The sequence below is a fragment of the Rhinolophus ferrumequinum genome, chromosome 2, assembly GCF_004115265.2.
Source record: "Rhinolophus ferrumequinum isolate MPI-CBG mRhiFer1 chromosome 2, mRhiFer1_v1.p, whole genome shotgun sequence".
Lineage (NCBI taxonomy): Eukaryota > Metazoa > Chordata > Mammalia > Chiroptera > Rhinolophidae > Rhinolophus > Rhinolophus ferrumequinum.
The window spans coordinates 14,707,116-14,731,070 of record NC_046285.1 but is presented as its reverse complement, the minus strand read 5'-3'; the positions used below and the strand labels follow the sequence as shown (position 1 = coordinate 14,731,070).

The window sequence follows — 23,955 nt, the reverse complement described above, 5'->3', positions numbered from 1 at the left end:
TGATAAATATGTTACCGTTTGAAAGCAGCTATAAAAGCACATCCATTTAAGTACACTTGAGCAGAATCAGAAGGTTCAGACACAATATTATGAGATAGGTACAATAGGAAACTGCCTCGGTGTATAATCTCTCTACTCTTCCTCAGTTCTTTCTCTAAAACCTCATAAAGCCACCTCCCGGCTGAAGTCTATAAGTGCCTCAGAAGCCACAGTGAGGCCCCTTCTCTGTGGTCTGTATGCTGTTGCAGCTGTTTGCCAGCTGTTTTCCTGATAGGGGCTGCAGATGGGAGTTTGCTGGTACTTAAGTCCTGTTTTTCTAATTAAAAGCAGTTCGTTATTAGAACTAACATGTGGCAAGTCACACCACAATGAGAACAAAACCAATTGATCTTGACTCGAGTATGTTTCTCCAGGACAGGGTGGAAATATCGCTTCTGAGCATCTGGATTAAAGTTGTTGCTAGGTGCTTTTAGCCAAGTGTCTCTACCCCTCTTTTGTAACGAATATAGCATTTGTGTTTTCCCATCTTCCCTTGAGTGAGGCGTGCTGATTTGGTATTTTCTAGCCTGTATTTTCAAAGAATGAAATTGTTCATATTTGAATTAAAGGAACTTAGAAATTGCTCTTTATTTTTTATATCTACTCTTATTCTACTATATGTTGTTTCATTATTTTAACAATTAAGAGCTTCTTAAATGACTTTTTCTTAAAGGAAGTAAACCCTAAATTAACAGAAATTTTTCAAAGATCTGCTCTTGCAAAAACCATAGAAAATTTTCTAATACTGATACCTCATGCCATTTCATCTTTGAATTCTTAGCCACTTAGAAAATCATAACTTAGACGGAAAAATATGATTCTAGGTTATTAATATTCAGTTGACTTTCTCTATCCCTCAACTAAGATACCTGGATCCTGACGGTATTCTGTGAATATTGATGAAAAGATGCAAAATGTGAAATCTGTTGGTAATTAAGGGAGAGAATGAAGCAAACAAATGTGGTGTAGGAGAGATTTGTGATGTGAGACCTCTCAGGACAGACGGAGGTGTTCCAGTATATGTGTGACAGGAAAGCAAGAGGAAGCCACGGGGTATAGTCTCCTCCACAACCATTCCAGTATCGGACAACTGAGCGGAGGAAGAGAGAATGGAGACACACAGGACACGTTGTGTACTGATAACAGCCTGTCCGTCAGCCCGCACTTAGTGCAGTAGCATACCAGTGCGTGAATGTGTGGCTTAGCACTGCCATTTGACTAAAAATTCCCAAGTGAGTTAAGAAAATAAGCCTCATTGAATATACTATGACCAGCTTCATACCTGCATATAATTTGGAGCAGTTTCAGAGAGCTTAAAAAAGACCAAGATAATTCACTGAATTTAAGGGATCATGTGAGAAAAGTAATTGTAGACTCATTGTCTATAATGTATATAACAATCTGAAATGTATCCTATTGAAAGAGGAGGATTAAGACCATTTTATCTCAAAATAGCTTTTGACCCAAGTAATTGTAAAACAAATCCTCTAAAATGTGCGGCTACCTATGTTTAAAGAATACGCCAAACCGAAAATCTCAACACTGGGGCACTTAAATAATTGGGCTATTTCCAACAGCTAAGAATATGTTCAGGAAACATCATTTTACTATGAGCTGTAATTTTAATTTTATAAAAACAGTGACTAAAAACTCTTTTTAAAAATAATTTTTATGCTTCCTTTGTTGTTAGTTATATTAGTTTTTCCAGCAATTATTTTCATCTGCACCTGCCTTTCTGATGAGAGCTAGTAATTTCATTGTGCCTAAAACATTTCAACAGACATGTACAAATTATATATATTCAGTGATTTAATGCAACAGTGGCACTCTAATAGATCGTATCTGTATCATATTGTATTTTAAGTTCCAGCAATTAAATACTAGGATAAAACTTCAGGAAATGTGTCTACAGCTCATTTGTTGTCCAGGATTATCCATAGTGCAATTAATTGCTAGAAGAAGATCACTATTAATGATATGGCTTGTAAAATTCATTTAAGGTTTTTTTTTGCTTTTTTGCTATTTATTTTGCAGTAAAACTTGTTCCTCTCTGTTGTACCAAGTTCTGTTTAATATTAATGAAGAAAAGTGTTTTTCTCTATATACATATATGAATTATAAGATCATGTTGACAGAAAGTAATTAACGTATGAATAATTGAAAAATCTTAAAGGCCGGATATGAAAAACTTTCATTTTATTTATTTTCAAGGGAGTCAAGGGCACAAGAAAGGAGCACGAACACCCAAAGTACCGAAACAGGGCGGCATGAACTGGGCGGACCTGCTTCCTCCGCCCCCAGCACACCCTCCTCCTCATAGCAATAGTGAAGAGTACAGTATCTCTGTAGATGAGAGGTAAGCGGAACTTCAGAGCTGACCAAAGGGGAGTAATGCGATTCCTTATACCCCTGTCAGGTAATTGTTACCCAGCTTGCCAAGGGGAGACTGATTCCTAAGGTCCATGACCATTTGTCTCTGAATAAAACTGTACTGATAGGTCAGCAGGACTTAAAAACCTTCCTCGGTGGTGCCAAAAAATGAATTTGTGCTTTGGAAGCTTCTTTGGGAACTAAGAATCATGAACCATGCCCGTATACCATGCCAAAACAATGTATGCAAGTGGACACTTTGGTCAGCGTTGCTCAAGCAGTAGTTTGCCATAATCAGAAGTGTCTGGACACTGACGGTAACATCTTTGAGCACCTCTTGTAATTGCAGAAGTCAAACGTGACTTGTATTCATCTTTTGTTATCGATATATGTTGAGTATTACAGTTTTAATACAGTGTTTTCCTTTCTTAAATGTGTATACATTTTTTTGGCACCCTCTGTATGTATGTGTGTGTGTGTATATATATATATATAATTTACATGTGTTTTACATTTTATTCATCATTTTCATATGTAATAGTATATGAGATCACATATATATAAATATGTATATTATATATGTGATTTTGTGATTTATATATATATATGATTTTGTGATTTTCAAATATCGTAACTTGCTTTGAACACCTCTGAATTTTCATTAAATAATTGTATGATCTTATACCATATCTATGGTATCCTGATAACTGTTCAATTATGCTGAAAACTGTAGGAATTTAAATTTTACTGAATTGTGTCTCACAGGGATTTAACAAGTGTAAGTAATCCACATGACAGCAGTTAGAAAGTTGGTTCTTCCTCACTCCAGATTCTGTAGAATTGGACATGGTACTTCCGAATAGAACAAATCAGCTGCTTTACTGCTTTACTAGTAGGATCAATAGAGTAGAACTCACTTGCCATAGAGAATTCACACACACACAAAAAAAACCCTCAAAACCTACCTGAAATTGCAGTATTTTTAGTTACTCTTATAGAAATAAAGACATTGTCCTTTCAGTCTACACAAACACACACACACACACACACACACACACACACAAAGTTTTACAGTTCCAACTATGCCAGAAAACAAAGCCTCTGTACTTTTATTTTGTAATTACTTCGTGAATATTGAGCCATTGCTTCTAGGAGAAATACAGGGTTAGGTCTCTGCAAGCCTCCGGTCATATTTTTGTCGACCAGTCCAAGTATAACCTTGTTTTACATGTGTTTTCATTTAAAGACACCGTATTTAATAAGTGTTGGTGGCTCATTAACCTTGAACTCACAGCCAACAGCCCTGTAAGTCATTCCTTAACAGTCTTATCTAATGTACATATTTTCTTCGTTAAGGCATATCACAGCTTTTTTGCCCTTAGGAACACTAGACAGCACTAAGGTACTACACTTCCAGACCAGTTTAAATAAGAAAGTCACCAATATAAAGAAAGAGAGAACAATGTAGCACAATTTAGACATGAAAAGGACACTTGTTTCCAGTGTGAAAGCTGAAACAAGAAGATGGAGTGTCACCTTGTTTGACCCCCTGCTAGTCCTGTGCCCAACAGGTGGTTCAAATGTTGTACATGTCTATTAAATGACCATGAAAGTACCACAGGTATTGACTTTGAGGTTGCAGATAAATTTAAGCAAGTGAATTCATAAATATAGAAAGATTGTACTTTTAAAAATTCATTTTCAAGGCTATGAAAACATTTATTGATATTTTAGTCCACCACAAAAACAAAACAAAAATGAAAACAATAGGAAATACAGCTATGCCCCAGAGGGAGAGACTGAATCTAACCGGGAAGAATGGAGGTTTCTTGGTCTGCTGGGTTTTGTTCTTGACCTTGACAAATGAGAAGGTTCTCAATGAAGAGGAGGGGTCATTTTATGGACATTGGGACCACACAAAGATGTGGATTTCCAGAGAACTAACAGGAAACAAATGGTAGGGAGTGAGAGAAAGCTGGGAAGGCAAATATAAGCCAGACTGTGCACACGCTTGAATGTTTTGTTTAGGCACTTACATTTTATTCTCTAGGCAATGAGAGCCATTTATTACTTTGGAGCAAATGAATGACCTGGGAGTGATGTGTATTATAATAAAGTAATTTTGGAAGCAATGTGAGGATGAAGAAAGAGTGGCTGGAGGCAAAGAAATTGATTAAAATGTTATTGCAGTAACACATACAACAGATTTAAAAAGGGGAATAGATACTAAACATTTTTTAGAGATAGATGAGAGCTGAACTGGGGAACAGTCTGAGGTAGAAAAGAGAGAAATAATTCAAAGATGACTACAAGATTTCTAGTTTAGATGAGCGATCAAATTGCTCTGTTATTTGTTGATACAAGAAACATGATAGTAGGATTAGTAAAGTAAAGTAAAGTAAAAGATACAGAAAAATCATGTCACAGGAGCCTCAACTTTCCTGAGTTCAAGTAAACAAGGCAAGTGCTAAAGAATGAACTGGAGAGAAGGGTAACAAGAACACAGTTTGTATACTGCAGTAAATCACTGCCATTCTAATCAATAACCATAGGCACCGGGGTAGGAAAAAAGAGAAAGGCTTGAATGTTTTCCAGATTCATTGAGAGCTTCCACATAATTCAGTAGAGGAGGAATGGGGGCCTTTTATTCATTATTATTTTATTGTATTTTACATTCATCATTCTAAATGCAACCCAACTGCTTCATTTTGTGCTCAGCTAAAGAAATAGTCACTTATTATAATTTCAGAGGAAAAGTAGGTTGTATTGGATTAAATAAATAAGTTGGTCTCCCGTATACTTCCCTCTGAAGGGATTTTCAAGAGTCATTTTTTTCAGAGGTTAGCATATCATCTTCGGGTCATCTGCACAACCATCCTTGAGTAGCCCTTTAGAGATTATGTTGAGTAGGAAAGACAGACTATAGCAAACACATTTCGGAATTACTAAATTAAGCTATGTTAAATAGTTTTTGTTGTTTTTTTATTGCGTGACTTCTCAGAGCCGATAATAGGCCAGTGTACATTGTAATACCTCAGAGGGGAAAAAAAAATTATATGTAGCAATTCACAAACCTTTGTGATGATGAATTTTTTTTTTTTAATGGGGATTCATTCAATTTTTTTTTTTTTTAAAGATTTTATTGGGGAAGGGGAACAGGACTTTATTGGGGAACAGTGTGTACTGCCAGGACTTTTTTTCCCCAAGTCAAGTTGTTATCCTTTCAATCTCAGTTGTGGAGGGTGCTGTTCAGCTTCAAGTTGTTGTCCTTTCAGTCTTAGTTGTGGAGGGCGCAGCTCAGCTCCAGGTCCAGTTGCCGTTGCTAGTTGCAGGGCGCACAGCCCACCATCCCTTGCAGGAGTTGAACCGGCAGCCTTGTGGTTGAGAGCCCACTGGCCCATGTGGGAATCGAACCGGCAGCCTTCGGAGTTAGGAGCATGGAGCTCCAACTGCCTGAGCCACCGGGCCGGCCTCATGATGAATATTTTTTTTAACAATACCTCATTAATGTGGCTCAGGACCTTTTCATTTAAAACACAGTTCAAAGCTGGCCTTCCTTTCACTATCCAAATAGTTTATTTGAATGACCTGACTTAAGTCTAAGTGCCCTTGTAACCTGTTTCAGCTACGACCAAGAAATGCCATGTCCAGTGCCACCAGCCAGGATGTATTTGCAACAAGACGAACTAGAAGAGGAGGAAGATGAGCGAGGCCCCACTCCCCCTATCCGAGGAGCCGCTTCTTCTCCGGCCGCCGTGTCTTACAGCCATCAGTCCACTGCCACTCTGACCCCCTCTCCACAGGAAGAGCTCCAGCCCATGTTGCAGGACTGCCCAGAGGAGATTGGCCACATGCAGCACCAGCCTGACAGGAGGTACTGTTGTCAGGAGCCTCCTTTGCTCAGATCAGATCATCTCGACTCCTAAGTAGCATTTAGAGAATGCTATTACAGGAATTAATTTTCATCTCACATGAGCCTGTTTCCCAGTATCATCGCACAGTAAGCCCCAGTAATTAACATAGCAAGTAATATTATTGACCAGAACATTAAATTAATTGATCCTAGTGAACTTGCAACCATAAAATAATGTGCATTAATACTCACCCACTTTTGATCATTGCATTTATAAACAAACACGTGGAGATTATGTAGTAAATATATGCTTTGCTAATCTTGTAAATTTTATTGATGGCAGGTGTTTTTTATTTTAGTTTTCCTTATGTATTTCGTCTGTAGAAAATAGGTTTTCTCCTGTCTTTTTAAATGAAGTCTGCAGAATGATCTGTTCCCTTATAGTATAGCTGTAATGTTGCAAAGAGTGAGTTTGGCGTATTCATTTTGTGTTGACTTTAGGTCACTTTGTTTTGATTGAGATATTGGTTTCGAATCCTGTTGTCCACGTTACTAAATAGTGTGTGTGTGTGTGTGTGTGTGTGTGTGTGTGAAACTCTTTTTAACCTGTATATTTAGCACTGTCAACCAATACATTCGTTGTATACAAATACTTCACTTGTCATTTCTACCACATAAAAACTATTACTACATCATCTTAGCTCTTTTCTCATTGTTGATGATTTTGTTTGTACTATTTTACTGCACTTAACACATTGTGCGTGTGTGTGTGCGTGTGTGTATAACTTCCTGTATTTCTAATATCATTTGAAACTAAGTATATTATTTGCCTCAAAAGGTCTCCCTGCAATATTCTTGAATGAATAACCAATTCTGGTTTCTGCTGCTTGAATTCTGTCAATTAAAATAGACCTTGCAATGTGTATTAGCTATTCAATCAGTAAGAGGTTATTACAAAATTTAAATCATTTTCTAAAACGAAGAAAGTAGATAAACCTTCTACTCTGAGACAAAGAGGGAAGTTGGATTGTGATACATTTAAATTGAATATTATTAACCCATGGAACTTCATGCAAATTGAGAACAAATAAGGCATCTCATTTCCCTATTAAGGTCACAGACCATCTCTGCTTCTCTTATGTAAAGCAAATCAGAGGCTAATAGATGCCATTAGTTCTGAAATACCTTAGGATTCTTCCTTTATTCTCTCGAATTACCTATTTCCCTGCCATTCCCTTCTGTGTTACAAGTGGTACCCAATATCTTCTTCTTAACACGCCTCTTCTATTGTGTTCCTTTATGTCGTCCTCTCTAACTTGCTCAAAAACAATAAAAAATTGGTTTACCTTTATCTGTCTTGACTTTTCAGCCTCTTCCTTTTCATTCAGTCCTTTATCTTCACTGTTAATCCTACTATTTTTGAAACTTTCCTTACCCTCCACTTCTAGTTGTCATGCTGTCCTTCCCTTCTATTCCTTAGGGTTGTTTAACCACTTCTTTCTACCTAAGTCCCATTCACACTTCAGCCCACTGCATTTTGGCGTCTACCATTTTGCTTCTATCAGTCTACTGAAAGTAACGTCCTAAAGGTCAATCTAAACACTTCTCAGTCTTTATCAGATGTAAGCTTTATGCAGTGATGGCAATTTTTAGAAGTTGTTGTGAGAATCAAATTAGACAATGTGGGTATAGTACCTGAAGCAGGGTAAATATTCAACAAATATTAATTCCCTAATGTCCTCACCCTTATGCTAGCCCTCCATTACTTGGTTCAGCTATTACTTATATTCTGATGGCTTTCAAATTCATTTAGCCATCCCAGCTCTTTTTATTGAGCACTGTGATATTTTCACTTGGACATCTCAGATTACACATATCCAAAACCAAATTCTTTGTCTTTGCACTTGACCTTTCAAATGTGTTTTTTCTCCTCCTTTGTTGGCTATCTTATTTAGAATTATCAATCCTTTTTCATCTGACCAATGTACTAAAAATAAAATAGCCAAGGGAATGGGCAAAATTATTTTTAAAAACTTTCTCATTTTGAAGTCAGCTTAGTTAGTCTACTGTTTAATTTTTTCTGTTGTCTCCCTACCATTCCCCAATTAAATTATTCACCAAGTCCCTGCAGCTCGAACTCCAAAATACCTTGTAATTTTGTTCATTTACTATTCTTACGGCTGCTAGGGCAGGCGACAGTCTGTACTGACATGTCCTTAAAGTGATCTTCACTCTTCTTCTCTCTCCCTTTTTTGGTGTGAACTCCACATTATATTTCTTTACACCCAAGCCTTTTAATTTATTCCTCATTCAGAGTTGTCTTACTGTTTAGCCCTGTATTAAAAGCCTTTCACAATTCTTCCCCTTTTACTTCCTCTCTCCCTCCCAATTCCTCCACACTTCACTTATCTAATTAATCTGTTTGAAATTCCTTGAATTTATCTTCAAGTTACCAACACCCCGGTCAACAATGCCATTTCCCGGCCCACAGAGGACTGGTCTTGAGCTAGCAGGAGGGGAAGGCCACTCTTGCCTCAATGGCCATCACCAAAATGCCCAACTCACTTAGGGTCCTCACTAAGCACATGTGTCTTGCACATGCTCTTTCTTTGATTGCCTGGCAAGCACTTCTCATCATCTTTCTAAGTCCTTTTCAAATGTCCCCTCTGTGTGAAACTTCCTTCTGGTTGCCTAGCGAAATCAGCCAATCCTTTTCTTTACTCTTCACAATGGTCTGTTCACAACCAGGCTATCATACTAATCAGTGTTTAGGTTTCATTAGCATTTGCTTATTTGTATCTCTGTTTCAATATTTAAGTTAAAAGCTCTTTGAGGTCAGATCTCATGTTTTACTCATGTTGTTGAGTTCCACAAAGCTTTCTTCAGTAAGTATTTGATTAATGGAATCTGATACTACAGGAGAATTTTGGAGTCGACCTACTCCTGCTGTTTTAGGGGGATGAATACTTGTATGAACCCAATGTGGACATGTATAATTGGAAAATGCATTGGGTACCTATTTATCTCAATTCAGCCCTTTGAAAATGTATGATTTTCAGTCTATAAAGGTACTAAGAATTTTATTTCCAGGATTATAGCTGTAAATAACACTAGGCACTAATAAAAAGTAGATAAAAGCCCATTAAACACAAAACTATTACTGCTCTTTTGTGATGAAGGTATAATCAATGTGGTTATATAGAAATTTTTGACAATAAAGATACACAAAATGAGAATATAAAAATATCAGTGTTCTGTGTAGTCAGAAATAGTCACTGTTATGACCTCAGTAAAGATCCTTTCAGTTTTTCATCTTTATATATACTTACATTGCTTTGACTTCATGATATGCCAATATTATTTTATAAGCTATTCTTTTCACCGAGCAGTCTACTCTTCTATGTCAGTAATTTTTTATTTAGATACTCATGTTAAACAAATGTGTGCTGTAATTTATTTAAACACTTCCTTAATGTTGCACATTAAATCATATGCCTACTTCTTTGATGCTATATACCGTGCTGTAATTCCCATGTCTAGTTAAGTCGTTGAGTGAAGCGTCTTCTCAAAGCCTTCATCTACTCAAATGGCTACCCTATCAGTAGTTGACTTCTGCTCCTCATCATCCTGCCATTCTCCTGATGATGCAATCATTAAAAATAGATAGCTGTTTCTCTACAGATTTCATTTTAGAGCATCAGATCCTTATATCCAAGCACTTGCTACTACATATTTTTACTGCTTACCATCACTCAAGAGTGATATGCATATCTCCCTCCAGTCATAAAGGCACTTTCCTACTTCTGACAGCCGTTTTCTCTGCCTGCATTTCTGTAATGGTCCATAAGTGGGCTCGTTGCCTTTAGCCTTTCCCCTTCTTCAATCTATTCTCCCTGCTACAGACTGTACAGAGGCATTTTCCTAAAATGCAACACTGATCAAGTCTCCAAATTGCTTAAAATTTCTCAACAGCTTTCCATTTCCCTTAGAATAAAGGCAAGCTTCCTTCCTAGAGCAATCAGGGCCCTTTGTGATCTGCTCCCATTGCCACTCCCCTCCTCACAGTTCCTGTTGCCTCCACTCGAAGTTTCTTCCAGTTCCTGGAATGACCGGTGTTCTTACCCACCTCGTTGTCTTTCCACATGCCGTCCCATCTTCCTGGAACAGCATTCTCCCCTCTCTTTTTTGGAGCTAACATTTATGTATCCTTTAGCTCCAAGATTAAGTGGCAGATACTCTCTACAGAATCTTTCCCTGATGTCCCAACTCTGAGACAGGACCAAATTCTGTGTGTGCCCACAATACCCTAGACATCCTTGGTCATGGAGCTTTGTGAACACTGCGTTGTCATTGTATATTTCATTGTCTTTCTTCTCCACTGGACTATAAGTCCCTTCCGGCAAGGAACATATTGATTTAGCTGAATTTCTAATATTGTCTCACTTCTGCCACATTCTGTTGGTCAGAGCGCTCTCAGGGTCCACTAGGATCCAGGAGTGGAGAAGTAAATTCCCTCTCTTGACGGGGGATTGGCAGGTTCTCATCCTTGGAAAGCATTTGGGACGTTTATTGATTAGGGACCTATATAAATAGTGTGATTTATATTAATAAGAAATAGAACTAAGACCATTATAACACTACAATATTTAATTAGATAAACATTTCAGACTTGCATTATTATGGATGGTGCAATTTTGGCATTCTAATAAATTTCTAGGATATTCCATTTTTGTCTAAAACTAGATGAACTAGGTGACCAACATAACGGTAAACTTTCTTCTCTCTTTCAGACAATAACTATGAAAATAATATAATTAAACTTATTTACATGTATTGTTTTAAGAAGAGTCTGGTCCTATTGAGTTTACTGTAGTTGATAGTAAATAAAATTTACTTTTCTCTTGAAAAGTAAAAGTTATTTTCATGTATGTGATAGGAAAATTCCTGATATTTTTTTTAATATAGACAAATTGAGTATGATATAGTTGGAAAGAAAAAAGAAGTAAGAAAGCAAAGGGAAATTAAATACCTTGTATATTTACAAACCAGGTAATGGTTAATTATATGCGATATTAAAGCTACACCAGTTTCAGAAAAACATTTCAAACGTATGCATTTCCTCCTTTTTGTCTTTAGCCTGTTAAAAGATATGTGATGAACTATATAAACACCTGCTTTCATAAATTAATGGCATTGTTTCCTTCTTTTCTTGAACATGTTCAAAAAGGTGGAGGTTCATTTGTGGCAAGTCCCACTTGAGTGCAGCATCTTGAAATAGCTTTTTGTTTTCAAATAGAATATATTACATATTTCAAACAGTACGTGTTTATCACACATTCCTTGGGCTTGCTTTATTTACAGATGGTTTGAATAAATTTTTCTGTCTTTCTAAAGCATTTGCACAGGGTGGTAATAGTTAAAAGCCAGCCCTTGTTTAACAGGAAGATGTTTTTACTCTACAGAATGTGAATTAATCCAAATACAACAATGCTGGCATCCTTTCATGGTGAAGTGGGTTCTTCTACATCCCCTTACTGATGGTCAAAATAGTCCCTTTTGTGCTAATAGTCTTACATGTCTTTAAAAAGAGAACTTTTTGTGGTATTTTAGTTGTGCGTGCTGACAAAGACTGTAAATTGACTTTTAAGTATGGCATTTTATTACAATTTAAATTAAACAAAGGTTTTCCTCCTATGTGTATAACACACTCCATATTGAAACAATTATCCATTTTAATCTCATAAATAATTTCAGCTTTAGCACATTTTTCATATTTCTTCTAGTGCCACACACAGATGCATTAGAAACCACCCACAAATAAAAAATAACACATTATATTTTAAAAACTATGTGCGTATGTCTATATATGTATATACTTGTATATATATATGCACACATAGTGTGTGTATATATTACATTTATGTGTATGTATATGTATATACATATGTGTATGAACATATTTGCAATAACATCATTCTTTGAAGTAAGGTCATGACCTTGAAAATGAAATGCGGGATTAAATTCTAAACTTGAGACGTCATCAAAATGGTGGCATGAGGTGAGCCTCTGTAAATCTCCTCTGGAATTCACAACTAATGGCACAACTATAACACCACAAAGGACTCCCTGCACAGCAGACAGGCAAGATGAAGAGGCCCACTACGGAATTCAGCTACAGGTGGACGAATCGCGCGAGCGGAGGAGGAGGGAAGGGAGAAGTGTGGAGACGGGACGGAGCCGCACGGGCACAGGACGCAGCCCTAGCTCAGTGCTCCGAGCTCGCTGCATCCCGGAGCTACCGCAGCTGCGGGAGAGGGAAGAACTCGCGTTGCTAGGGCTCCGCTTATGGCCCACAGGGCTGAGGGGACAGCATATACCACGGCTGAACCCAATGCTCATGGCAGAGACCTCGGAGCAAAGACTGAGGGAAGAAGGCTGAAAACGGTGGTTTAAGCCCTCACTGCCGAGCAGAGAACGGAAGCCTTAGGCACTGAGACTAGCCGCCCCCTCCCGACCCTCCCAGAGCTCGCCCCACCCCCACCTGCCCAGTGCTAGAAGCAGAACAGTAGCAGTGTCAGATCAAAAGAACAGAATATTTGCTGTTCTGAGAACTGTGGACCGAAGACACAGATTCGCAGTCCAACTAGTTCCGGCAGAGGGGAGGGAGCTGTGGAAGCAGGACCTGCTGTGGTGGTGGTCGCCGCCATCGCTCTGGGCCACCTGTCACAACTCACCCCGCCCCTGGCCCCACCTCTCTGGGCGGATCCCTGCAGGAATAAACAGAACTGCTGAAACAGAATCTGGGGCAGGAAGAGCTTTGGAATTTCAAAAAACTCCACATACCCACAAGGACACTGCGCCCTGTGACCCAGGCGAATATTAACAGAGGAGAAGCCCATCTCCCAGGGAATCCCCCCATTGTGTGAGAAGCTACAATAATGCAGAAAAAACATAGCACTACCATGTCAGAGAGAAAAAAGGGCTGCAGTCGGAGAGAAAATAAAACATTCTACCCACAAGTACTGGAAAACAAAAGAAAGACCTCTTCCTATCAACCTGTTGCAGAAGCCACTCCTGTAGATATCTAGAGAGAGAAATAATAAATCAGTAATTGCCATGAATAACCAAGGCAACAAGACAGCTCAGACAGAAAGTGAAAAGTCTCCAGAAAAGGAACTTAAAGATATGGAAATATGTGACTTAAATGACAGAGAATTCAAGATTGCAGTTCTGAAAACTCAATGACATGCAAGAAAGCACAGAAAGGCAGTTTAATGAACTCAGAAACACAATCAAAGAACAACATGAACATTTTACGAAAGAGGTTGAAATTTTAAAAACGAACCAAATAGAATTTCTGGAGATTAAAAACTCAATAGAAGAAATTAAGAATGAAATAGCCAGCTTAGGAAGTAGACTTGACCAGATGGAGGAAAGAATCAGTGACATCGAAGATAGAAACCTGGAAATGACATGGATGGAAGAAGAAAGAGACTTGAGACTTAAAAGAAATGGACAAGTTCTTAGAAACATATAGCCTTCCTAGGCTGAACCATGAAGAACTGGAAAATCTAAACAGACCGATCACCAGTAATGAAATTGAATCAGTCATCCAAAACCTTCCCAAAAGCAAAAGTTCTGGACCAGATGGCTTCACTAGTGAATGCTACCAAACCTCCAAAGAGGATATAATACCAATCCTGCTCAAACTCTTCCAAAAAATTGAAGAAGAGACAGTACTCCCTAACTCATTTTATGAGGCCAACATTACCCTGATACCAAAACCTGGTAAAGACAACACAAAAAAAGAAAACTACAGACCAATATCTCTGAATACAGAAGCAAAAATCCTAAACAAAATTCTAGCAAATCAAATACAACAATGCATTAAAAAGATTATTCATCACGACCAAGTGGGGTTCATCCCCGGGGCACAAGGATGGTTCAACATCCACAAATCCATCAATGTGATACATCACATAAACAAAATAAAGAACAAAAATCATATGATTATGTCAATTGACGTAGAAAAAGCATTTGACAAGACACAACATCCATTTATGATTAAAACACTTAATAAAATAGGTATAGAAGGAAAATACCTTAACATAATAAAGGCCATATATGACAAACCCTCAGCTAATCTCATAATTAATGGTGAAAAACTGATGCCCTTTGCTCTACGTTCAGGAACATGACATGGCTGTCCCCTATCACCTCTGCTTTTCAACATAGTGTTGGAAGTCCTTGCCAGAGAGCAATCAGGCAAGAGAAAGAAATAAAAGGCATCCAAATTGGGAGTGAAGAATTTAAATTGTCACTCTTTGCAGATGACATGATGCTATATACAGAAAACCCTAAAGACTCCCCCAAAAAGCTATTAGAAACAATCAACGAATACAGTAAAGTTGCCAGCTACAAAATCAACGTACAAAAGTCCATTGCATTCCTATATAACAACAATGAAATCTCAGAAAAAGAAATACAAAAAACAATTCCTTTTGCAATTGCAGCAAAAAGAATAAAATACCTAGGAATAAACTTAACCAAGGATGTGAAAGACCTATATGCTGATAACTATAAAACATTTTTAAAAGAAATTGAAGAAGAGACAAAGAAATGGAAAGACATTCCGTGTTCATGGATTAGAAGAATCAACATAGTTAAAATGGCCATATTACCCAAAGCAATATACAGATTTAGTGCAATCCCCATCAAAATCCCAATGGCATTTTTTAAAGAAATAGAACAAAAAATCATCAGATTTGTTTGGAACCACAAAAGACCCCAATAGCCAAAGCAATCTTAAGAAAAAAGAACAATACTTGGTGGTATCACACTCCCTGACTTTAGCTTGTACTACAAGGCTACAATAATCAAAACAGCATGGTATTGGCAGAAAAACAGACACACAGACCAATGGAATAGAATTGAGAACCCAGAAATACAACTATATGAATATGGACAGATAATTTTTGACAAAGAAGCAAAAAACATGCAATGGAGAAAAGACAGCCTCTTCATTAAATGGTGCTGGGAGAATTGGATGGCCACGTGCAAAAGAATGAAACTGGACTGCTATCTGTCACCATGTACCAAAAATAATTCAAAATGGATCAAAGACTTAAGCATAAGACCTGACACAATAAACTGCATAGAAGGAAACATAGGTACTAAACTTATGCACCTTGGGTTCAAAGAGCATTTTATGAATTTGACTCCAAAGTCAAGGGAAGTAAAAGCTAAAATAAACGAATGGGACTATATCAAACTCAAAAGCTTCTGCACAGCAAAAGAAACCTTCGACAAAATAAAGAGGCAACCAACTGAATGGGAGATGATTTTTGCGAACAGTGCCTCCAGGGCTAATATCCAAAATATACAAGGAACTCATGAAACTCAACAACAAAAAAACAAACAACCGAATTGAAAAATGGGCAGAGGACCTGAAGAGACATTTCTCCAAAGAGGACATACAAATGGCAAATAGACATATGAAAAAATGCTCAACATCACTAATCATCTGAGAAATGCAAATCAAAACCACAATGAGATATCACCTCACCCTTGTCAGAATGGCTCCCATCAACAAGACAAATAGTAACAAGTGTTGGAGAGGCTGTGGAGAAAAAGGAACCCTCATACACTGTTGGTGGGAATGCAGACTGGTGCAGCCGCTGTGGAAGGCAGTGTGGAGGTTCCTCAAAAAAATTACGAATAGAATTACCATATGACACAGCAATCCCTCTCCTGGGTATCTACCCAAAAAATCTGAAAACATTTATACATAAAGACACGTGTGCTCCAATGTTCATTGCAGCTTTGTTTACAGTGGCCAAGACATGGAAACAACCAAAATGTCCTTCGATAGATGAATGGATAAAGAAGTTGTGGTATATATACACAATGGAATACTATTCAGCGATAAGAAAAGATGATATAGGCACATTTGTGACAACATGTATGGATCTTGAGAGTATAATGCTAAGCGAGATAAGTCAGACAGAAAAAGCAGAGAACCATATGATTTTATTGATATGTGGTATATAAACCAAAAACAGCAAAAGAACAAGACAAACAAATGAGAAACAAAAACTCATAGACAGACAATAGTTTAGTGGTTACCAGAGGGTAAGGGGGGTGGGGGGTGGGAGATGTGGGTAAGGGGGATCAAATATATGGTGATGGAAGGAGAACTGACTCCGGGTGGTGAACACACAATGGGATTTATAGATGATGTAATACAGAATTTTACACTTGAAACCTAGGTAATTTCACTAACAATTGTCACCCCAATAAATTTTTTAAAAAAAGTGAAAAAAATTCTAAACTTGATTCATATTAGTGGTGGGCACTTTGGCAAGGTCCTTAATTTTTCTGAGTTTTAATATCCTCATCTGTAAAATAATAAAAGAAGTACCTTGAAAAGTTGTGAGAATCAAATGAGTTAACATTGTAAAATATATTTAGTTACAAAGTAGGTGCTTAAATAATGAGTTAATTGTAATATTTTAACCATTTCTTTTTAATGCTTTTCCATTTGTGTTAATAACACATATTTATTGAAGTGTCTCAATCCATTGGGATAAAAAAGCACAAACGTTTTTCTTTGAACATCTGCCATCACACCCTAAAAACTGTACTATATTGAACTTTCCTTTTTCTCTTATAGTAGGTCCCTTAGTTAAGTCTTAACCTGACCCTACATTGTTTTGCTTGTGTGCTTTCTTTTCATTTAAGACCCAGTCTTGTTCATTTTAACACTTTAAGTGTGCACTTCCAGATAACCTTTCAGATTGCACATGTATGTGGCCTGTTGGCATGGAGTAAAAAAGGGGCATGGTCTGCTTTTAACCGTTTCCCTCTTCCTCCCTCTTCCAGGTGCATTGTCCTAAGTGCTAAGGCAAGGACGAGAAAACATAAACAGGGCGGACTGGATGAGGGTCCAGTCTTCCTTGGTTAGCGCTGACTGTTGTATGTCGTCTTGCTTTATGATCATAGGATGGTGAGGGAAGAGGCTGGCACCAACTGACTCCGTAAATGACGGGCGCAGTCCTGGGCAGCTTCTCTAGGCATTTGTAGTCCCTGAACAATTGAGCCACATCTTCAAGTGGACTACCAGTTGTGACATGCATCTCTCTCTTAGTTTCCTAAGCCATGAAAGTCACCAGATGACACGAGGTCTTAATCTCATCTGTCGTCCAACACTAGTGCTCAGGTTGTCAGGCCTGGGTGGACTCTATCCTCTCTCTTTACTTCTCAGAAGCACAGGATTTGACGAGATGTTATCATGACCCTTCCAAATGATATTCCCATACATGTCATCTCTTTAACCTTCGGGAGCACGTCACTGACTAAGCTGTCCTCCAACTATTAGTAGAAGTTATTATATCTCTTCCCAGTTTTCAGGCACTTTCCTACTTTAAGGGTTAATCTCTTGGCGTTCTCCTTCCTTGGGAATAATTTCTTTCCAGAAACCTTGCTTTTCCCTAATGTCTTTCTTAGTCGTCTTACATTCACTATGGGTGATGGTGTGGGATGGTAGTAAAAGGATTGCTTTGAACGAATTTGTTCTCCAGGTTGGTGGAGAGATGGTTGAAACCAGTTTATTGGTAACTCTGTGAACTTAAATTGTAGGATACTGCCTTATTTTGTCCTCAGCTTTAAGCATTTTGTTGAAAGACAGATAGGTGGAATAATTGTAATAGCGATAGATTTGAAAATAGCAGATAACCTTTAGTGAAACTCCGAAGTGAGTAATTCAGAGAAATATGCTTTTAGCTCTCATAGCCTTTTGTCATATGCTGAATGTATAATTTTTTAATCCTGTGAAATTCTGTCTCTATGGTCAGAATGGATGAGTATTTTTTACAGTGGTTAGAGTAGCAGTGAAGGAAAGGGAAAGTAACATGTTTTATATGTTTATGGAGCAATCTGTTTGAGGACTGATAGCTTTTGTCTTTGGTAGTAATAAACTATCAATAATATCCAGTATACTATAGGACAAATACTTCAGACAAATATATAGGGCAAATGTCAAAATGAGTATTACTTCCCCCTTTTTAGCTGAACATAATCCAAGTGATAAGACATAAGGAGACTTATAGATAGCTGAGTATATTTCTATTTAACTTGAATCAAAAGGTAACGCAGTTGGGTTAAAAGTGCCTCTGGTTTTGAGGTAAATTTCTTACAACTCAAAACAAAACTTAGACGTACTCTGATTTCCAGGTTTTGTTTTTGTTTATTTTTTTCCTGAATACATTAGATACATGGAAGCAAAGTTTGAATCATTGTGGTGTGAATGTCTCGGTTAATTTATCCTTTTGTGAGCTGAGTCCTACATGTTCGTTTGTCTTCCTGCAGACGGCAGCCCGTAAGCCCCCCTCCGCCTCCACGACCGATTTCCCCACCACATACCTATGGCTACATTTCAGGACCCCTCGTCTCAGATATGGATACGGATGCGCCAGAAGAGGAAGAAGACGAAGCTGACATGGAAGTGGCCAAGATGCAGACGAGAAGGCTCTTGTTACGCGGGCTCGAGCAGACCCCTGCCTCCAGTGTCGGGGACCTGGAGAGCTCTGTCACTGGATCGATGATCAACGGCTGGGGCTCAGCCTCGGAGGAGGACAACATCTCCAGTGGACGCTCCAGTGTTAGTTCGTCTGACGGCTCTTTTTTCACCGATGCCGACTTTGCCCAGGCCGTTGCCGCAGCAGCAGAGTATGCGGGTCTGAAAGTGGCGCGACGTCAAATGCAGGATGCGGCTGGTAAGTTGTACACTTTTCATTGACCTGGAAAAGAAAACGCGATGTGTGTATGCCAGCCCCCGATTATCTCCTGTAATCTTATGTCCTGTGTGAAATGCAACTCTTTTTTTTTTTTTCCCCTTCTACATAAGGAAACCAAGGTCCAAGAATATGACGTAGCTTGATTATTCCCTTTTTCTTGGCAAGGAATTTTTTTTTAAAGCTTCCTTTTTATTTTTATTTAATAAATCATATGGGATGTAAGTGAAGCTACCTTAATATCTTCATTTTTAAGATCATAACAAATATATATGTGTGTATATAATTCCTTCAGGTATACACACTGTCATTTAAATGAGGTTTGTTATGTGTTTTTTTAAAGATGTAAAACATCAAAATAAAATTTATTATGGTAGTGCTCTTATCCCATTTAATTAGAAACTCTCTCAGAGAAATAGATTAATATCAACTGAGGACACTCAGCCATTGGAGACTGGGCTATTTCTCTTTCATCCCCATTCTCTTCATGCTCTCTCAATTAGAATATCAATTTTATTGGGAAGATATAAAGATGTTTGTAATATACATATATTTCAAAGCATAAATATGTTCAATACTTAAAGTAAACATTGTTAATCTAATAATTCAGAGAGCAAGTTAATCTAAACGATTATATATATTTTCTATTTTGCCTTTTCATTGCCAGTAGCCTGTTTTTAATTACCATAAATCCATTCATATGTTTCAAGCCATTTTTGCTTATCTCCTACTCCCAACCCTGTTTAGAAAGTAAATAGTATGAGAAAGAAAATAATTTAAATTTAAATCATACATTTATCACATTTTCATTTCTGTAGAATGGAATATATACTTTCATATACATGTTATTTGTGTATTTCTGGTAGCCAAGAAATAGAAAGAGTAAAATAATATGGTCAGCAAGAAAGATATACTTCTGAGAAAGAAAAGACTATCACAAAAAATCAATAATTGCTTTTTCTTTGTTTTACTTTTTTCCTTAGTATAATAACAAGCACATTGATAGTTTTTCATGTTCTCCTCAGACCCTGCATCGGTCATTATTTTTCATCAGTGTAGAATATATTAAAAGAAAATTTAACTCATATCAAAGTTATTTCTATATGTTATTTATCAAGAATGTGTTACAGGTAAAAATGCCTGATATCTCTCAATTTATTGTTATAGAATGTATATTTATTTCAGCCAGGCCTATATTTTATTATATTCAACCAAATCCCCCCACCCAGTAGCTGCTGAATGTACTTTTAATAAAATAAGTATGCAAACCTACCTATCTTTCCTAATAAATAACATCTAACTTTATATATAGCTTTTGTTTATCGTTATTTTTTAATCTTCTGTAAAAAAAAAGTGAAATTAAGCGTTTCAAACTACTGCTTTCAGATTGCATTAGGGTGTGTTTCAGTTCATTAAATCAACAAGACACGGAAATAACTTTGAAAATGCATCTGTAAACGACCCTATGCCTCTGGGTCTATGAGTACTAGATGCCCTTATACCATAGAATGAATAATGGGTTCAGTCTCAGCCCTAATTCTCTCCTTTCATGGATATGTAACTTTCACTGTAATAGTCTCCATCATAACTAAAGAGAGTTTGGTTTAATATTTTATTGTATTGTAATTTAGTAGCACTTCTGGTTTTAGTTTGGCGCATAATTATAATGAACTAAACATGTATTGGCCTTTGCCTATTAAAATATTCTTTTCAGGAAAGGGTGATGCTTATCATATGACTTGAAGTTAATATGAATCAATAATCCCATCACATTGCTTCTCACTTAGCCGCATTAATGTCTATTAGTTAATATGCTTCAGTTAGCATCTTTAAATGTGTTGACTTCCGTGTCTGTGGATTCTCTTGTTTGTAGCCAAAAGACATGTTGTCTAGGTCTGTTTGAAGTTTCTTGTGAAATGACAGAAAGTTCTGGATTTGAGTCTCTGAAATTTCTAGAAACCAAAAGAGTGAAGGTCATGTATAGGACCAATAGCTCTCCATTGTCATTATGGATTAAATATGTGGTATCATTGTAAAACAGTGTTTCTGTAAGACACGTAGAGAACCTGAGAACACTGAAATTCACCTTATCTGATTAGAAAATTTAATTGTCACTGGTACCTGCGAATACTGTTCCTCCAAAACCAAATACAGGCATACTTTTGTGCTTTACTTTATGGAGATTTGCAGATGTTGCGTTTTTTACAAATTGAACGCAAGGCCCTCTACCAGCAAAAAGATTACGACTCCCATTATTGTGATATTTGCTTTATTGTGCTGGTGTGGAACCAAACCGGCAATATCTGTAATCAAAAAACACCTCTGCCACCATCAAAAAATAGAAGTCTCTGGAGGTGTCACTTTAAGTATCCAGAACCAGCAAATTCCTATATTGTGATAGAAAAGTGGTGTAAGTAATTTTTGGCATATCTAAATTTGTAAGCTAGCTTAATTTCAGGCCACCTTAAGAGAAAATACTTGAGTATGTATTAAGATATTAGGAATATGCCTTCAAAGAATAACATAAACATATATTTAATAAAAATAGAAGATGTAATTAGTACTGTTCATTCTTAGAACATGAATTTCTTAAGGACTGGCTATTCCTTTTGAGAAAGCGACATTGAATGTATTATGCAAAAATGTAGTTATTATTTTTATTTAACAATAACTTTAGTGAAGTTAGTTGCAAAAATACTTGGAATGTTTTTCTTTAATGGCTATCATAAACTTTAACAGGATGAAATATTGTGGTTAAAAAAAAGAGAGAGAGCCTGAAAATGCTTCTAGAGTATTTTTCGCCACTGGATAGCTCAAGCAAAATGACAAAAATCTTACTATTTGCTTGTATTGTTTATGTAAACACTTTTTAAAAATCAGGGATGTTTCTGGTTTTCTTTTTAATTTTTATTATTACTATTATAACTAAAATGTATTGATGAATTTGGCTCTGATATTTTTCCCCCCTCAGGCCGCCGACACTTTCATGCATCCCAGTGCCCTCGACCTACAAGTCCTGTTTCTACAGACAGCAACATGAGTGCTGCTGTAATGCAGAAGGCCAGACCGGCCAAGAAACAAAAACACCAGCCAGGACATCTGCGCAGAGAAGCCTACACAGATGGTAAGTCCATTGAAACGACGAAAACATCTATGAATCTCGCCTGTTTACCCTGGCTCTCCATGACTAGTGAATGTGTCCACTGACATTAGAAATTACATTAAACTTTCATTAACAGTAAGCCTCCTGTTACTTATAGGATTGGTTGACTTCCATATCTTGCCGGGCATCTCTAGTCCTTGCAGTTTTCTAATAAGTTGGCTATTTAAGAAACTAAAACAATGTATACTTTTAATATTTTTAAAAGATTATTGTATAATTTCAAACAGATAGACGTTATTGTAGCTAAAGTAATGGCATGGGATCAACCTTCATCAGATTTACTGATAAATCTTCCAGTGTCGTTCTTTTTTTTTCCCCTGTGGAATTTTGCATTCAAATAGAAGACAGTAAACTCGTATGAATGTTAATTCTAACTATAGTGACATTACAAACAGTTATTGTGTGCACCAAGAGGCAAATCCAATCATCTCTCTTCATGCCTTCACATACAGTATCGACTCTCACTGAAGAGGTAAGGCTTGTATTTTCAAAGGAGCCCAGGAGAATAATGTAAACATTGTGATGTTCTCCAAAGAAAGCCTTTAATGAAAGTGCCTCACGTGGCCCAGCGTTTATTAAACCACCACCTTCTCATTTTATAAAACAACCCCAAGGCTTTGTGGGAAATTCATGTAAGATAAATTCTTTCAGACTCACCCATCTTGTCAACTTGGCTAAATTTGCTAAAGGGGCAGGGCAAGAAGGGTGTCCCAGGCAGCATTCCCTACCTCCTGGTCCTCTCCAACTGCAATCTGATTAGGACTTTAATTACCAGTCAGCAATTTTTCAAAAAAGGCATCATTTGCCATTATCATATGAAAGCCTAATATTATAGATCCTTATCCAAGGTTACAAGCAGGGTTTTCTAAGGCACTTCTCCCTATGATTCCTGCCACTTGACAGAAAAATTTAATACAAAGCTCACAGCATGATGAGCACAGGTAATTTTGCCATGAGTGGCTGTCCGTGCTATTATCTGTACTTTATTCAGAGTATTTTCTCTTCCTAGCATCTATCTGATATTAGACTGCATTAAATACTGGCATGACACAGCGCACCTGGGCCTCCTGGCTTTTGCCCAGGACTCTTTTGTCAGTGAAACTGAGCTGTCAGAATATTATCTGATTTTGAAGGGTTATTACAGTGACTTTGTGCATGCTTGCCTCTGTAAAGGGACAAACCTAGGTGTAAATCCCCAAATTCTATCGGCAGTTTTACATTTATGGGACCCCTGTAATGGCATTTTACAATTTTTATAGCTGTTCTATTAGTTTTATTATCTAGAGGAGAGGTGCTCCTAACTGAAAATCTGGTTAAACAGCAAACCTTGATGTAAACACATCAACGTTGGATACATAAGGGAGAAAATCTGGCCTAAAGCTTTGTGTAGCTCTTTCTGCCTCTTATTTATACTTGTTTTGAGAGACTTCTGGCATTGAGTAATGCTTTTTAAAAATGCTTTAAATAATGTAAACATGTCAAGTTCCAGAGCATAGCATCACAGTTATAAATTACACTATGCTTGAAAATTGTGATCTATATTTATTGTCCCGCATTCTGCAGTATTTATTTCAGTGTGTTTAATAATTAAATGTCAATTCTAACTAATCCCTGAATAATAACTATTAAGCTGAATGATGAAGTACCCAAATTTTTTAAGTTTATTTCAAAAATAACAAACATATTTCAATAACATATTGAAATATTTGTAAAGCCAAAAAGTTAATTTGAAATATTTT

General features: G+C 37.1%; 1 protein-coding gene across 1 annotated transcript in view; it reads left to right on the top strand.

Annotated features, from left to right (window-relative positions):
* Positions 1 to 23,955, top strand: part of ROBO1 (roundabout guidance receptor 1) — a 1,107,232-nt gene that overhangs the window by 1,071,349 nt on the left and 11,928 nt on the right. Inside the window, exons 25-28 of the mRNA XM_033132830.1 lie at positions 2,251 to 2,395; positions 6,035 to 6,283; positions 18,629 to 19,035; positions 22,025 to 22,177. Coding sequence (XP_032988721.1) covers positions 2,251 to 2,395; positions 6,035 to 6,283; positions 18,629 to 19,035; positions 22,025 to 22,177 — 954 coding nt within the window. The remainder of the gene's footprint in view (positions 1 to 2,250; positions 2,396 to 6,034; positions 6,284 to 18,628; positions 19,036 to 22,024; positions 22,178 to 23,955) is intronic.